This window comes from Phodopus roborovskii, unplaced genomic scaffold (assembly GCF_943737965.1).
Source record: "Phodopus roborovskii unplaced genomic scaffold, PHOROB, whole genome shotgun sequence".
NCBI classification, from domain to species: Eukaryota; Metazoa; Chordata; class Mammalia; order Rodentia; family Cricetidae; genus Phodopus; species Phodopus roborovskii.
This window is the reverse complement of record NW_026126469.1, coordinates 15,739,754-15,756,909: the sequence shown is the minus strand read 5'-3', so window position 1 is coordinate 15,756,909 and position 17,156 is coordinate 15,739,754. Positions and strand designations below refer to the sequence as shown.

Here is a 17,156-nt window from a genome sequence, read left to right as displayed (position 1 = left end):
GCCTTTTTTCTTTCTTTCTTTTTTAATGGCTCACTTAAAATGCAACGAGTATAGAATTTTGTGATTATGTGGAATGTTTCCCTTTTAGATTTTGGAAGAAGCAACTGAAGAAGAAACAGCACTTCATAACCGGATTATGCCCACTGTGGTTCGTCCTTCCAAACAGCTGCTTCCTGAATCCACAGCTGCAGGAAACCAAGAAATGGTATGATGTCACCATCATCATCTAGAGAAGTATCTCTAGGAGAGGCAGTCAGGTATCTTATCCCATGTAGATAGATACAGGTGGTTTTTTTTGATTTTGTTTTTTTCCAAGACAGGGTTTATTTGTAGCTTTGCAAGCTCTCCTGGAACTCCCTTAGTGGACCTCGTACTCACAGAGTTCTGCCTGCCTTTGCCTCCCAAGTGCTGGGATTATAGGTGTATGACACCCTCCCTGGCACCCTCCCTGGCAGGTACAGGTGTTGTCACTGAGAATATCTGAAAGGCTATCCCTGGTGTGCTACAGGCATTCTCTATAAATGTTGAAATTTAATTCTCAGTGCCTTTCTGTCCTTTGGCACTTACACATGTGATAGTTAATCTTTTTAGTATGCATTTGTATCCCTAGAATTGGCATAAAAAGAATTCATAAAAAGGTATTTTTAGTTTTACTCTTAAATGAATTTTCCAATGTTCTTTCATTCATTTAATGTGTAAGTATTTTTGTGATTCCAGAATATTTGAAAATGGGTGTCCCATCTTATCCCCTCTCTCCTGTGCTAGGTATTGAAGCCTAGGCCATAGGCATTCTACCCAGGTGGTCATACCATAAAGCTGCACTGACAGCATTCCATTTTCATGGGAGGTGTTGTAGAGTGACTCTTGGGTTCTGACTTAAGTACTCGGTTGTTTGTTATTTCTTAAATGTTTTTTGTGGACTTTATTTTTCCAGCTGGTGTATATTAATCTGTACTTTATTCTCTTGTTTTTAGGAGCTGTTTGAACTTCCAGTAAGTGAAGAATGCTTTCTTCTTCTTCTTAGATAAGTACATTTGCTTTTATTCTTAAAGAACAGTAAAACCTTTGTGCATTTTTTTTAAATTAAAATAGGCTATTTATGAGATAGGAATTGTTCGACAGTTCCCATTTTCTTCTGCTTTACAACGGATGAGTGTGGTTGCAAGGGTACTAGGTGACAAGAAAATGGATGCCTACATGAAAGGAGCCCCTGAGGTCATTGCCAGTCTTTGTAAACCTGAAACAGGTAAGCAAATAACTAGGCTCTGGGTAAACTCTGATGCTTATAGGATCTTACAGTAGCAATTCTAAAATTAAATTTCCTCTTATTTTTAAAAGTTCCAGTTGATTTTGAGAAAGTTTTAGAAGATTATACCAAACAAGGCTTCCGTGTAATTGCTCTTGCACATAGAAAATTGGAGTCAAAACTGACATGGCATAAAGTACAGCATATTAGTAGGTAAGGCTGAGTGGCTTTCCTATAGTTCCCATAATGCATCCTTATATTCCTATAAGTCATGTACAGTAATGGCATTCAATTATATATTTATTGAAGGTTGAATGTATGGAATGTATATATGGTAGCTTTGTTTTAGGTGTTGGAAATAAACTTTGATTTACTTTTTTTCCACTTTCATTCTATATTGACCCTTTTGTTTGTTTGTTTGTTTGTTTGTTTGCTTTTCTAGTTGATTTCTGTGTAGTCCTGGCTATCCCAGAATTTACTGGGATTAAGTCATGTGCTACCACGCCCCACTCTACATACATTTTTTGCTTGTGTTTGTTTATAATTGTTTTGTATGGAAGTGAAATTCTTATCCAATTGTTTTTTATTTTGATTTTAAGTTACAGGTATGTATTTGTGCATGTGATTATAGTGCCTATGGATGCCAGAAGTGAGTTGAGTGAGCCCCTTGAGCAAGAGTTTCAGACATTTGTAAGCTACCCGATGTAGTTGCTGGAAACTGAATTTGAGTCCCCTTTCAAAAGTGCTCTAAACCACTGAGCCTCCACCTGTTAAGCAGATTTTTACTGTATGCTAGACATGTTCTAGGAGCAATAAAGGACTCTACTGTTTAGTTTCCTTAAAACTACCCAATGAGAACCAAATACAAATTTGTCCAATGAGTATCATGAGTCATACCTTCTTTCTCTTCTCTTGTTTGTTTCTATCCTTTGTTGAATTACTTTACTGACATCTTTCAGTCACCTAGAGTTCTTGTCTGCCATATTCAGAGTTTTCTGTTTCCTTGAATAGATGTTTCTTTTGATCAAAGTACCTATCCCTCCCTGTTAAATTTGCCTGTTTTCTTCCTTTAGACTGTCTCTGTGTTTTGCTTTATAGTAATAGATTTTTACTATTCTCTTATTATTTAAATCTTTACATTTTAGACTTGTGCAGTTCATTAGAGTGCAAGATATCCATGACATTTGGCATTCATAAGATCTTAAGAAATCAGCTGATCCTAGAATTGAGAGCCCAGTAGAAAACTGGTCAGTGCTACTAACCTAGTAATTTCACATTGTTTTAACTGTGTTTTGAATAGTCAGATTTCAAGCCACACACCCCCCTTCCTCTGCAGTGTCTTTATCATTTGTTATAAATTCATTATTTAAGAAGGTTTAGATTTCATAGTTAAGTACCCAGGTATCTTTATTGTTGAGTTTGCCCATGTTGTTTGTGTGTTTGGGTCTCCGTGTTTGTAGTTCAGAGGTCAGTGGTAGGCATTTCCTCTATTGCTTTCCAGTTTGATCTTTGAGACAGTCTCTAACTAACCCTGGAACTCACCAATTCACCAATACTAACTGGCTAGCAAGCTTCAGGGTCCTTCTGTCTCTGCTTCCCCAACACCAGGATTACAGGTGTGTACTATCAAGCCTGCCTTTTCACATGTCTGCTGGGAATCCAGAACAGATCTTTATGCTTTCATGGCAAGCACTTTCCTGGCTGAGCTATACTCCATCCCTGTTGTTGATTAATCACTTGATGACTTCACATCTCAAATTTTAGTTGGTAACTTAAGGCTTTCTTTCCCAGTTTTGATAGTTTGAGACTTAGTCGTCAAGACACACTCATAACTATATGTCATCCAACGGACTTTGTCACTGTGATAGTGCTGAAAGAATGTTTTTACAAACATCTCTTAGAGAAATGTCTCAATGGTTGACCTGGGGACTTGAATATTGCTGGTGCATAGTAGACACTCAATTACAAGGAGTAACATTCTGATAACTCTTGTATATCACTATTCTAAAAGATACATCTGTGCACTGAGTAGATTTCATCTGTTATTTTTATCATATTGCTACGATAAAGGATTGTATTTTATAGGCCTTTGTAGAATTAAGGCTTAATGAATCTATCATAGGTGTATCTAATGTACTTCTGGAATAGCTCCTGGTGTGCCCTCCTCCCTTAGCATTTAAATTAGGCTGTATGTCATATGGGACAAAGATTTGTGCTTTTACACTTTTGGACATGAGTATGCCTTAGTGCCAGAACTGATTAATGTTTACAAAGATAGACATTTCCAGATAATCTTTGTATTTCATGTGAGGTTAGTTTTTATTTCAATATACTAAAACATTATTTAGAAATTATTTTTTGAGGGTTACATTTTTTGGAGATAGTGAACTGGTACATGTTAAGCCAGCATGTTAGTGTTTTACTTTATAATTTAAGGATAGTTTAGATTTTGGTATTTTAGACTTCTCTGTCAACCTTTTGTCCAAACTAAACCATTGTGTATTCTTTTTCTTCAGAGATGCCATTGAAAACAACATGGATTTTATGGGATTGATTATAATGCAGAACAAATTAAAGCAGGAAACCCCTGCAGTACTTGAAGATTTGCACAAAGCCAACATTCGAACTGTCATGGTCACAGGTGAGCATGACTGTACAGGAACTCAAGTTGTGTGATATGGAAGGATGGTCAGTTGTAAAAGCACATTATTTAGTGGCTCTACCATGTATTGTCCTATCCCAAGATAATAACTAATTCTCCCTTCGATTTCTAACAAAATTTGTTTATAGAAAATATAGTATAGTAGTGAAGGAGAAACTGAAAGATTTTTATTCTCTTTTTGTTTGGTTTCCTATACCACTTGTTGTAAATTGCCTTATGTGAATTATCTAAAAATGTTTCTTGTGCTGTAATATAAAATTCCTGAGGAATAAGTGCATGCCTTGTTCATTTTGGGGATTGTTTATATAGTGTTGACATATGCAAAGAAAATGGCTAGCAAGTGTTTGTTAGACGTAGATTAGAATTTTTAAAATTATACTACCATTCTGTATTATATGTGTATATATATGTAGAAGCCAAGAGAATAGCTTGCAGATTTCCATTCTCCTTCCATGTGAAAGTTGAGACTTTATTGAGGTTGTCGGGATTAGCAGCAGAGCACCTTTTCCAGCTGGGTCACCTTGGGGCCTCCTCATCCTTGGTCTCTTCTGACAGCCATAGGCACTGTAGTAGATGCCTAGTATAATTCCATATACCCACGGTTCCTTTTCAACCTAATGTATTTAAAATATTTTGGAAAATTAGGTGACAACATGTTGACGGCTGTCTCTGTAGCCAGAGACTGTGGAATGATTCTACCTCAGGATAAAGTTATTATTGCTGAAGCATTACCTCCAAAGGATGGGAAAGTTGCCAAGATCACTTGGCATTATGCAGACTCCCTGACACAGTGTAATGAACCATCAGCAATTGACTCAGAGGTAATATTTATATTGTCTTTCTTAGTTTGTTCATTTGACTTTAGTCTGGAAAAGAAAAAGATGGTACAGGAAAACCCAATATTAACAACAACAACAAAAAAAAAAAATCTAAGTGAAACTAGAGGCATCACTAACATCTGTTTAAATTTGATGTTTAGTCACAACTGAGAACTGCAGTTTCAAAGTGTAAGAATCCCAAATAACCATTTTTAGCCATAATCAGCAGTAAATAATGCAGACAGTCCATAAAAATGCAGTTCTAGGGTGCTGTCATACTCTGAATCCCAGAGAGGCAGTGGATCTCTGAGTTAGGCCTGGTCTACAGAGTGAGTTCCAGGACAGCCAAAGCTACACAGAGAAACCCTGCCTGGAAAAACAAAATCAAATAAGAACAAAAAAAAGTTCTCAGATCACTTCAAAGTGAAGCAAATCTTGCCTTCACCTCTTTAGTGCCAGGACTACTGGCCTACTGCCAGCCAGCTCTGGTATTTGGTCTTAACTTTCTTTTTTTCTTAATAAATATTATAGGTAACCTTAATGTTGATTTTTTTTTTTTTTCTTCTTTAGTAAATGGTAAGGTTTTGGGTTTTTTTGTTGTTTTTGTTTTGTTTTCTGTTACTGGTTTTGTACTTTTTTGAGACAGTATTTCTCTATGTAGCCCTGGCTGTCCTGGAACTTGCTCTGTAGATCAGACTGGCCTTGAACTAACTCAGAGATCACCTGCCTCTACCTCCAGGGTGCTTGGAGAAAAGGTGCGCACATCCACTCCCACCCCCACCCTCACCCCCACCCCCTGCAAATGCTAAGATTTTAGTGATGTATATAATATATAATGTAAGATAATTCAATCTTGGAATAAATATATTGAACATAGAACTTTATTTCTTGGTATGGCTGCCTGAATATTGTCTGATTGTTTCATATTTAGGCTATTCCAATTAAACTTGCCCATGATAGTTTAGAAGATCTTCAGTCTACTCGATATCATTTTGCAATGAATGGAAAGTCATTTTCAGTGATACTGGAACATTTTCAAGATCTTGTTCCTAAGGTAAGTACTATGTATTTATGGATGTTTTCATGAGCTAACTGTAAACAGCATATTTATTTTTAAAAAATTTGAATATTTTCTAGTTGATGTTACATGGCACTGTGTTTGCTAGAATGGCACCAGATCAGAAGACCCAATTGGTAGAAGCATTGCAGAATGTGGAGTAAGTATTCATGGATTTTTAAGGTTTGTTGGGTTTTTTTTTTCTCTCATGAATTTTAATTTCATTTTCAAATTCAGAATAGTAATACTTCTTATGTATAAGCTGAGCATCATTAATCCTAACATCAGAAATCTGAAATGAACTTCAAATTCTGAAGTCACAGTAGAATTTTAAGCAAACATTCCAAAATCTGAAACTCAAAAACTCAAAATCTGAAACACCTTTTATAACAGATAGGAAATATAACAGATAGAAAAGTTAATGTGTTCTTTCTTCCTTTTTTGAGCCTACTCAGTCCAGTCAGTGCTACTTGTGTGTATATGTGTGGATGTATATTGAAAGGAGACTTTATAATTTGATTTTGCTTTGTTTTGAGCACAGTGCCTTAGCTAGCCTTGAACTCCCAAGCTCTGGGTTTATAGATTCATAGAAATGCTCTTGGTTCATGGCTCTGCAATTCTAGTAACTAGTAATGTTTGAAGTTTGTAAGGGAGAAATAAATCTTTACTCATAACACAAAAACTGTGTTCAAAAGTATACAAGTTGAAACTTTGTGCTCCACATAAGGAAATCATATGTCCACGTATAGACAGAGATAAGTTTCCGTCTCAGCCCAGTGTGTGTCAGAACGCCCTGTCTGTGTTCATCTAGTGTGAAAACTCATTGAGCTGTAGTGTGTTCATCTAGTGTGAAAACTCATTGAGCTGTTAGCTCTTTGTGACTGCTGGAGAATCAACTATGTGAATTGTAATTGTTCTTTTGTTTCAATTTTTGGAGTTTATTGAGTGTGAGAGGAGAGAAAGCGGGGTAGCTGGTGGCCAACCTAAAGCAGGAGAGAGCGCAAAAGAGAGAGAGGAAGAGTGGAAGAGCAAGGAGGGGGGAAAGGGGGAGAGCCTTGCTTTAAAAGGGAAACTTGTGCACATGTAACTGATTCCCCTGCGCAGCCAGGTAACAGGTGACATGGCCATGAACTTCCTGTCCATCGTCAGGGGCTGGGGTCAGCAGACTGCTGGTTTCCAACAGTAACAATACTCCCCCACCCCCAGGGTTTCTCTGTGTAGCTTTGGAGGTTGTCCTGGAACTAGCTCTGTAGACCAGACTCACAGAGATCCACCTGCCTCTGCCTTCTGAGTGTTGGGACTAAAAGCGTGAGTCACCAACGCCCAGCTGTGATTTGTAATAAAATCTTAAGAAAAAATTTTTTTTTCCTAGTTACTTTGTTGGGATGTGCGGTGATGGTGCAAATGATTGTGGCGTAAGTAACGTTTTTGTGATTTATTTTGTAGTTTGTTCTTTAGCCTGAGTTGAAATATTCACTAAATTTAATCAGAATTCTTGAAACAATTAGGCTTTGAAGAGGGCCCATGGTGGTATTTCCTTGTCTGAGCTTGAAGCTTCCGTGGCATCTCCTTTTACTTCTAAAACACCTAGTATTTCCTGCGTGCCAAACCTAATCAGGTAATGAAAATTGGAATCCTTCCCTCCCTTCCTTCTCCCCTCCCTCCCTTTTCCTTTTTCCTTCTTTTTTTTTTTTTTTTTTTTTTTTTTTTCTTCAAAGAGACCTTAATAAAATATGTTTGGCCTGCATGTAAGTATGTGTGCCACGTGTGTGCTTGATATCCAAGGAAACCAGAAAAGATCATCTGAACCCAAGAACTTATTATGGGTAGTTTTGAGTTGCCATGTGGGTGCTGTGAATCTTATGCCAGATCCTCTAAGCCAGTGCTCCTAACTGCTGAACCATCCCCCCAGCTCCCCACCCACCACCATGCACACACCCACTTTGTAGCACAGACTAGACTGGCCAGGAATTCACTATGTAGCCTGGATGGCCTTGAACTTGTTTCATCTTCCAGTCTCCCCAATGACTATGAATACAGATGTGAAAGCTAGTATTCCTGGCTCAAAGTTTTGTAATTTTGTTCTAGATTGTGCTTAAAGTATAATAGGGTAAATTATGAAGAACAATATAAACTTGTTTTAATGTTCAGCAGTGCATTTGACCTATAACTCATTAGTAACAGATTGATGATTTTGTGTTGTGGCATAATTCTTTTGGTATCAAAGAACTTTGTTGTAGTTTTGAATTTTGATGTTCATCTGTCATGATGAAATTATGTTCAGAAGGACAAGATTTTAAGGTGCTATTGATCACATGCCAACATTTCTGTTCACAGGGAAGGCCGTGCTGCTTTAATGACATCTTTCTGTGTGTTTAAATTTATGGCCTTATACAGCATCATACAATACTTCAGTGTTACTCTTCTGTATTCTGTGAGTACCAACACCACCCAGACATGTTCCATAGTCAGACACCAAAGATACTGTTGTCCATTTTAAACACATTGATTAAAAATGAAACGTATATAATATGTATAAAATTACCTTGAAATAATGTTGAATAGTAGTGTCATTGATTTGGGATGTGTGTTAAAACCTGCAACTTGCACCCATGGCTACAGCTTTGTGGAGAAGAAATGGTGACTTTGTTCTTTTTAGTCTGTAATACAGATCGGCTTTGCTTGTTTTGGACAGGATTTCATGTTTGTAGGTTAGCCTCAAATTCATTATGTGGTTGAGGAGTGTCTTAGAAGTCTTGATTTTTCTACTGCTATTATGTTAGGAATAAAGATGTATGCCATCTATGTTAGTCACAGTTGTATTTAACTGTGCTGTGTATTTGCAGAAAAAACATTTCAGAAACCGTTGATAGAGCTTTATGTACTTGGAGGAGACTGCCAACAGAGTTGCTATAGGTCACTCTATTAGATTATGGTCTGCATGATCTCCCTGCAGATTTCCTAGTAATGACACTGTAATCCTAATGGTTTGTGAATCTTTGTGAACATTCCCTTGTTACTATTTTAAAATCAGAGGGAAGAATTAAAGTATTAAGAAACTTAAAGATACTGACATTTGAGAATGCCAAGTATTAGAATGTTGAATATTTTGAGTAAAAATTTCTTGTCAAAATTAAAAATGCTTTGTCAAATTTTGAAGTCAAACCTTTTATACTAGCATTCACTCAGAGTTATACAGATGATATTATTGTTGATTAATTTCAAAGGCAAATGTATTTCAGTTTTTAAGAAGGTTCAAGTATCATTTTGAAGGTGTCGAACTTTCACAATTGCTTTTGTAGATCTTGAGTAACCTGGGAGACTTTCAGTTTCTCTTCATCGATCTGGCAATCATTTTGGTAGTGGTATTTACAAGTAAGTATTTTGCTAATTTTCTTGATTTCAAAGCATGAAAATTTCAAATTACTAAATTTTGGTAAATCTGTATCAGCCATTGTAACTAGCTTATCCTACTCCAGTCTTCTTATTACTGGCTATTTGTATTTTGCCCAATCTGTTTTCTAGGCTGAAAGTGAGTTATAATCCTGGCTCATAAATTTTAACTAGTTTTTCTAGTTTTTGTATCTTTTTCTTTTTCCCCCTTCAGAATGATTTATTTATACCATAGGGGCCAAAATACTAACTGTTCACCTTCCCCTTCTTGCTCAGTTAGCCATTATATATATTTGATCCTTGATGCATTCATTATCTCACTCTAACAATCAGGTTTTTTTTTTTTTTTTTAATTGAAAACAAATTCTTCTTTCATACAATATGTCCCAAACAGTTCCCCTCTCCCCTACTCCCCTCTCTCCTCTATATCTGGCCCCTTTCTGTTTCCTTTTCAGAAAAGAGCAGGCTTCCAAAAGACAACCCCCAAACAAGACAAAATAAGATAGAATAAGACAAGGCAACCCAGTAGGAGTAAAAGATTCTCAAGCAGGCAGAAGAATTCCACCTCTTAGGAATTCCACAAAATGCTACGCTAACACGCTAACAGCCATAACATGTAGAGGATCTGGTACCAACAACTCAACTGAATGTAACTCAGTCTTGCCTGGCTACCAAAATTCAGACTTCATATACCCCATTACTAGCAGTCCTCACTAGGTTCACTCAATAGATTCCAGGAAATTTCAACTGCACTAGGATTCCATACCCCCCTTAAAGGCTGTCCAATTCCAGCTTTCTCTCCCCGCCCTCACCCTCCCTCTACACCTGACCACTCTGGCTCCCATATCTCCCGCCCCTCATTTCTGTTCCATTTCTCCCTCCTAGGGAGATCCATACTTCCTTCCTTTTATATCTCTCTTTACCTGACCTCTCTGGATCTGTGGATTATAGCTTTGATTATCGTTTACTTAACAGCTAATATCCACTTTAATACAAACTGTATTTGTCTTTCTGGATCTGGGACACCTTACTCAGGATCCTCCCCCCCTCCCCCCCATTCATTTGCCTGCAACTTTCATGTTGTCTTTTTTTTTTTTTTTTAAAGCTCTGAGTAATACTCCATTGTGTAAATGTACCCCATTCTCTTTATTCAGTTGAGGGACATCTAGGTTGTTTCCAGTTTCTGGTTATTGTGAGTAAAGCCACAATGAACATATTTGATCAAGTCTCCTTGTGGTAGATAGGATGGAACATGCTTTGGGCATATGCCCAAGAGTAAATACAGTTTCAACTCAGTCTCTATCAAAATGCCAACACAGTTCTTTACAGACTTTGAAAGGTTAGTTCTTAATTTCATATGGAAGAACAAAAAAAAAAAAAAAAAAAAAAAAAAGCCAGGATAGCCAAAACAATCCTGAACAGAAAGGAATTGTTTGAGATATCACCATCCCTGATTGCAAGTTATACTACAGAGCTATACTAATAAAAATTCCATGGGATTGGCATAAAAACAGACATGCTTGATGAATGGAATTAAATCAAAGGCCCAGATAAATGTTCGCTTACCTAAGGACACCTTTTTGCTAAAGAAGTCAGAAACACTGACTATAATAAAGAAAGCATCGTCAACAAATGGTTTTGGTTAAACTAGATATCTGCATGTAAAAGAATGCAAATAAATACCTCCCTGCAGAAATCTGAAGTCCAAGTGGATCAAAGACTGCAACATAAAACCAAATACACTGATCGTAATAGAAGAGAAAGTGGTAAAGCCCATGTGTTACCAGTTGAACCAATTTGTTACTATTCTATTTTATTACTTTAAACATTGCTAGTAATTTCTTTAAAGGGAAAACATTTAATTGGGTTTTCCTTATGCATTTTTATGTTATGTTATGACATAGCATGATAAGGCATGGCAGGCCTTGCACTTGTCATCCTGTCTCATCACTGTTCTGGGATTACAGGTGTGGACTACCACATTGGCTTACAGTTACTATTATTTTTACTGGTACTAGTATTTCACATAATTTTCAACAGAAAGGTAAAACTTACTGGAGGCATTTTGAAATAATCATAAATTGTTTTCTTGTATAGATGACATCTAACTTTAGTGTTTAGAAACTTATTAAGTAAATGTTTAATAGACAAAAACCAGAATTTTAGAAGTTTTCTTCTTTTTTTTTTTTTTTTTTTTTTTTTTTGGTTTGTTTTTGGCTGTTATAGACCAGGCTGGTTTCGAACTTAGAGATTCTCCTGCCTCTGCCTCCCGAGTGGTGGGATTAAAGGCGAGGGCTGCCACCATCTGGCTAAAAGTTTTATTTCTAAGTGAATTTTATTATGTCTTTCATAGTGGGGAATTTAGACAAAAACTTTTTGTTCTTTCCTTTCAAATATAGTGAGCTTAAATCCTGCCTGGAAAGAACTTGTGGCACAGAGACCACCTTCGGGCCTTATATCTGGGGCACTCCTCTTCTCCGTCTTGTCTCAGATCATCATCAGCATTGGATTTCAGTCGCTGGGTTTTTTCTGGGTCAAGCAGTATAAAGTGTGTGATCCATACTCTGAGTAAGTTGGTCAGCCCATCATAAAAATTTGTGTGAGATGAATATAAAAAGATGAGTCTTGAAATGTGCATAGAATTTGCATGCAGCTTGCTTTTAAATACTTGTTGTCATGGTAACATTTGTCTTTAGGAGAGGATATCTTCATGTTCTGTTAGTCTGTACCACAGACCAGGTTATTAAGAAGAGATTTATTTTACATCCTAGATGAGAAATTACTTTTTTTTTTTTTTTTTTTTTTTTTTTGGGGGGGGGGGATGGTGGTGTTTCCTTGGCAGTACCAGACATCACACAATGAAAGATCTACTTAAACTGGGTTTCATATCAGACCTATTCAGATATGCCCCATTCATCTGTTATTGCATGAATGAATTAATCTACTCACAGGGGCAAAGCCCTAATCATTCATTCTCTGCTTTTAGTGTCTCAGTTGGGATTAAATTTGAGTATAGACTTTAGAGGGGGCCATACAAAGGCCATAGCAGAAAGTCGACAGGCACAGTTTTCTCATTATCTAGATGTGAACTTAGAATCACATGATGAATTTGCCTCCAAGACTTGCTTATCTGTAAAATGATTAAATTAGCATCAATGTCCAAGAGGCATTGTGTCATACTTGCAGTTTTGCTACCCTAAGTTGAAGAAACACTGTATTTATTTTTAAATTTCTGAAAAGGATATTAGGTGTTTGTTTGTGAAGTGCTTTGCTGTTCACAGACTGTGATGACTTAATAAATGTGAATAAAAATAATTTGCTTTATTGCAGTTACCATTAAAATTTTTAGAAAATTAAAAAAGGTTACTGTTTTATTTAAGTATATAGGCATTGCCTATGAAAAAGGATGGGCAAGATTGTCTTGAACCTTTCCAGAATCCATTTACAGGGCTTTAACATTTTAGCTGTGTTAGTTGCAGTAACATTACTAATTGTGTATGCCCAACAGTATACAAGGATGGTAAGCTATAACTAGAAAACACTGAAGATTATTCTTGGCAGTGCTCCACCAGGCATCAGTCAACACAGTTCTTTCTGCTTAGTCCTTACAGCAGAACCCAGAAAAGTGTGAGTCCCAGGTGAAGAAGTGGCTTCAAATCTATTAAATAAGTTACTGTACTCTAGCTAGCATGGGCAGTGCTGAAAGTGGTAGCACTAAGTAAGGATAGGACTGTGACCTGTTTACATTCACCATGCAAAAATGAAAAAGAAAAATGTTGATTATAATTTTAACTGACTGGATTATGTACCTAAAGGGAAAGAAAAATGTTCACTTGTATCTGTGTTGCTGCTGTTGTAGCATCATCTTTGTATTGTAGTTATTTAAGGCATCTAAAATAACACTGGCCTCTTGGGGAAATGCTGTGCTGCCGTGTTCCTAATAGGATCTTTGTGTGTTCCAGTGTTTGTAATACCACAAGAAGCGCATGTTGGAACTCGTCACATTTGTACAATGGAACTGAACTTGATACGTGTAAAATACAAAATTATGAAAATACCACAGTGTTTTTTATCTCCAGTTTCCAGTACCTCACAGTGGCAGTTGCCTTTTCAAAAGGAAAACCATTCAGGCAGCCTTGCTACAAGAATTGTAAGTGTGACATGACCCTGTCTTAAAAACCAAAATTAAAGAGAGTTAAATACAGAATTTTAACTGGTAAATCCTTCATAGAGAAGATGTCTATGCTCTGAATGTTTACTGTCTTGTTCTCACTTTCACAAGCATTCCTACTTCTGAGTTTAAAAATTAAAATGACAACTGGTTTTCTTATCCTGTTACTTTGGGCCCTTTTCGGTGGGTGGATGGGTGGGTGGGTGGATAGGTGGGTGAGTGAGTGAGTGAGTTCTGACTTGGAAGCAGGAACCTATAGAATGTTCTCGGGCAGACAGTGGGTATGCTTTCCTTTGGGATATTGTATACAGTACCATCTGCCTGTTTCTCTACTCACACTGTTGTGGTCAGTGTCTCTGAAATTACTTTTGGTTTTTCAAGACAGGGTTTCTCTGTGTAACATAATAGCCCTGGCTGTCCTGGAACTCAATTTGTAGACCAGGCTGGCCTCTGACTCATTTGAGAGTCAGAGTGCCTCTTCCTCCCAAGTGCTGGGATTAAAGGTGAGCACCACCACTGCCCAGCTAAATTCCTAATTTTTAATCACTTTTGCTTCCCACTGCAAAAGTGCTTCAACAGGACCTTTCTTTTTTATATAACTTTAAATTATAAAAACTAAAGTTCATGTACTAACAGGTGAATCTTTTGGGTAGTAGTTTGTTTAGAGGAAAGGAGTGGAGGTAATATTAAGGGCTTAGAACTAGGGACAAGCTAGGTAGGTACTATACCATTGAACTCTTTTCACTATTTGTGTTTGTTGTTTGTTTTTAAGGTAAGGTCTTGTCTACTTCAGCTTTCATAACTGAGGTTAGGTTGAGCTTCTGATTGTCCTGCTTCCCCTTCTTGAGTGCTAGGGTTGCAGGTTTTTGCTACCACACCCAGTTTATATAGCATTAGGGGTCCTACTTGGGGTGTAATGCATGCTGTATAAACCATTCTTTCATCTGAGCCTGTATCCCCAGCCCTTTCCTTTTTTTTTTTTTTTTTTTTTTTAATTAGTATTGTATGTGGAGGGTAAAGGACAGCTTTGTTGAGCCAGCTTTCTTTAATTGCCCTGCCTCATTCTCTTGAATACTAAGATTGCAGGTGCAGTTCACTGTCCAGAGACAGTGAATAGTTTTCCTTTTATTGTTTTTCTTTTTAGTTATAAAGAAAATTGGCTCTCAGGTGTTGTTTCCCCATTAGGAAAATTAACTGTATTGATCTAAGGAAATATAGTCTACCCTATTTATATCACATTGCTAGATTGAGTCACTTCAAGCAAAGAGAGTTGCCAGCCCCCAAAGTACATCTGTAACATGACTTGGAAAACTTCAAATTTATCTCCTCATTTAACTTCCAATTGTTGTGGATAAATGATAACCACTTTATTGTTGACAATGTCACGGATTTCTTTTAAATGTTTCAAAATATTTCAGCAGAGTCATAAAACTGCATTATTTTCTGTAAGCTTATACAATGGAATGTATTCTGCTAGTTTTCTTTTACCCATTTTCCTGTCAATGACCTGTGTTGCCATTGGAATTCTTGGAATAATTCTTTGCTAGGTCTATTGAATTGCTCTCTAGATCTAATCAATATAATATATTATACACTTACTTTGAGGTTCTGTTTGTTGCTGTTATTAATGTCAGCCTTGGTGGCAGAGGAATACTCTCCTGAATGGTATTCCCTCTCTGATTTATTTTCACTTTAAAATTAAACCTACTTTCAGTCTAGCTACGCATTTTCAAACTTAGTACAGTTATATGTTCACTATTGTGTTTGGTCATGCTTCTATTTCAAGTTCCATGATGATGTACACTTAACTCTTAACTGTCACTTCTCACTACATTTCTTTGTTTGAGATGGGGGGGGGTCATTGAACTTCTAATCTTCCACTACCCAGGTTGTGGTATTATAGGTGTGAACCACTATGTCAGACACTTTCAGCTTCTGTCACAGTTGTTGTTTGGTCCTTGTAGGTTTTTATTTGTAGAGTCCATCCCCTGTCTTTGTGGAGATGTTAATATTAAACTGTTGGCATCTCCTGTTCAAAGTCTGTCTATATTTTTCTTGTTCCCACCTTAATTGGTGGGAATAGTCTAATTTAGCCCTACAAAATAGGATAACTGGGGAAAGGAGAAGAGATAGTTAGCTAAGTCAGAAGGTGGTAGTTACTGTTTGAGAAAGAAACAGGACTAAGAAGCAAGAGAAGTGTGTTTTGTATACAAACCATAGGGTGTGTGCGTGTGTGTGTGTGTGTGTGTGTGTGTGTGCTTTCTGTACTATTTTGAGACTCTAAAGACAGGAAATCCTTTTCTGTCAAAAAGATGTGTGTTACAGTAAGCTGGGACATGATTACTTGATTTTACATACCATTTTTCTTTTGGAGAACATTGAAACAGTGTCTTGCTGTCCAATCTAGGCAACCCCAGGCTTTTGGGCCTTTAACTGGTGGTGTCCTGTTCCAGTCTCCTAAATCTTGGGATTGTAGACATGTGCCACCAAACTGACTATATTTTGTTTGTTTCTAACAGGGTCTAGCCCAGGCTGTCCTGGTACTCATTATCTAGAAGTTTTGCTCTTCCCGTTCCACCTCCTCAGTACTGGGATTACATGAATGTTCCATGGCTTGATCTTTATTTTACATTTTTGAATATTTAAAAATACCTACTTTTTTTTTAAGCCGGACGTTCTTGCTCACACCTTTAATCCCTGCACTCGGGAGTCAGAGGCAAGAGGATCTCTCTGAGTTTGAAGCCAATCTGGTCTACAGAGTTAGTTCCAGGGCAACCTCCAAAGCAATACAGAGAAACCCTGTCTCAGAAACCCAAATAATAAAAAAGATATCTACTTTTAAAAAATACCTTACAACAATATTAGGCAAAGTGATTTAACTTTGAACTCAGTTTTTAACTTAACCACTTTGCTGTTCCCCACCCCCCATCAGCAACATGTAACTTCCTCTGACATTTGTCTCTAGTGAAGATCATTTGCAATTTAACAAGGTTGCTAAATGCCCACTTACAATCCCTAAGAGGACCCAGAAACTGAAACTGAGAGTTAAGTTAGTAGACATTCCTACCTCCCTCGACTGAATACTTTTTGTATTCTTTGAAGTCTGAAATGATTTTTAAAAGTTTTGTGTGTTCTTACATACATACATGCAACATCTACCTTTTTTGAATAGTACTTAAGACTTACTTTTATATATGAATGTCTCTCTCTGTTATCTTCCTGTACCTATATACAGTGCTCACAGAGGCCAGAAAAGGACATTAGATTCTCTGGAGCTAGAGTTACATGCAGTTGTGAGCTACCAGATGTGGGTGTTGGGAACAGAACTTATATCTTCTGGAAGAGCAACAAGTGCTCAATGCCAAGCATCACCCAGCTCCTAGTAGCTTTTTTGTCTCCAGGCTAGTGAAGATAACTTTTTTTCCCTCTCATGGGAATCTTGGCAGATTTTTAGAAGTTAGATCTGGGGTTGGCAATTTTTAAAAACATGTTTAGGTAAATCTAACAAGTTTCTTAACTGAGGAATGTATTTATCAGGAACATAGTTGTTAAATGCTGTAAGATTTTAAAAGTAATATGGGTGATGTCTATTGAATTGAAACTTCATCCATCAATCCATCCATTCTGATTCATTATTCTCCTGAGGTAGATCTCATCTTGCAGGTGAGGCTGACCTCAAACTCCATTCTTCCTACCTCTATTTTCCAGGTCTGTGCCATCATACCTGCCTGTGACTACTTCTTTTAGTTCTCTCCTTTTCTCCCCATTTTATCTGTTTGTATTTGTGTGATTCTAACCAAGCACTTTCT

At 37.1% G+C, this 17,156-nt stretch overlaps 1 protein-coding gene across 3 annotated transcripts in view; it reads left to right on the top strand.

Annotated features, from left to right (window-relative positions):
• Atp13a3 (ATPase 13A3) overlaps positions 1-17,156 on the top strand; it is an 81,291-nt gene that overhangs the window by 45,806 nt on the left and 18,329 nt on the right. For all 3 annotated transcript variants that reach the window (XM_051191279.1, XM_051191280.1, XM_051191278.1), the window contains 14 exons: positions 89-205; positions 975-992; positions 1,093-1,246; positions 1,339-1,459; positions 3,763-3,887; positions 4,554-4,729; positions 5,658-5,780; positions 5,864-5,943; positions 7,156-7,198; positions 7,292-7,401; positions 8,121-8,217; positions 9,086-9,158; positions 11,576-11,744; positions 13,139-13,326. In XM_051191279.1, the coding sequence (XP_051047236.1) occupies positions 89-205; positions 975-992; positions 1,093-1,246; positions 1,339-1,459; positions 3,763-3,887; positions 4,554-4,729; positions 5,658-5,780; positions 5,864-5,943; positions 7,156-7,198; positions 7,292-7,401; positions 8,121-8,217; positions 9,086-9,158; positions 11,576-11,744; positions 13,139-13,326 (1,594 nt within the window). The remainder of the gene's footprint in view (positions 1-88; positions 206-974; positions 993-1,092; positions 1,247-1,338; positions 1,460-3,762; positions 3,888-4,553; positions 4,730-5,657; positions 5,781-5,863; positions 5,944-7,155; positions 7,199-7,291; positions 7,402-8,120; positions 8,218-9,085; positions 9,159-11,575; positions 11,745-13,138; positions 13,327-17,156) is intronic.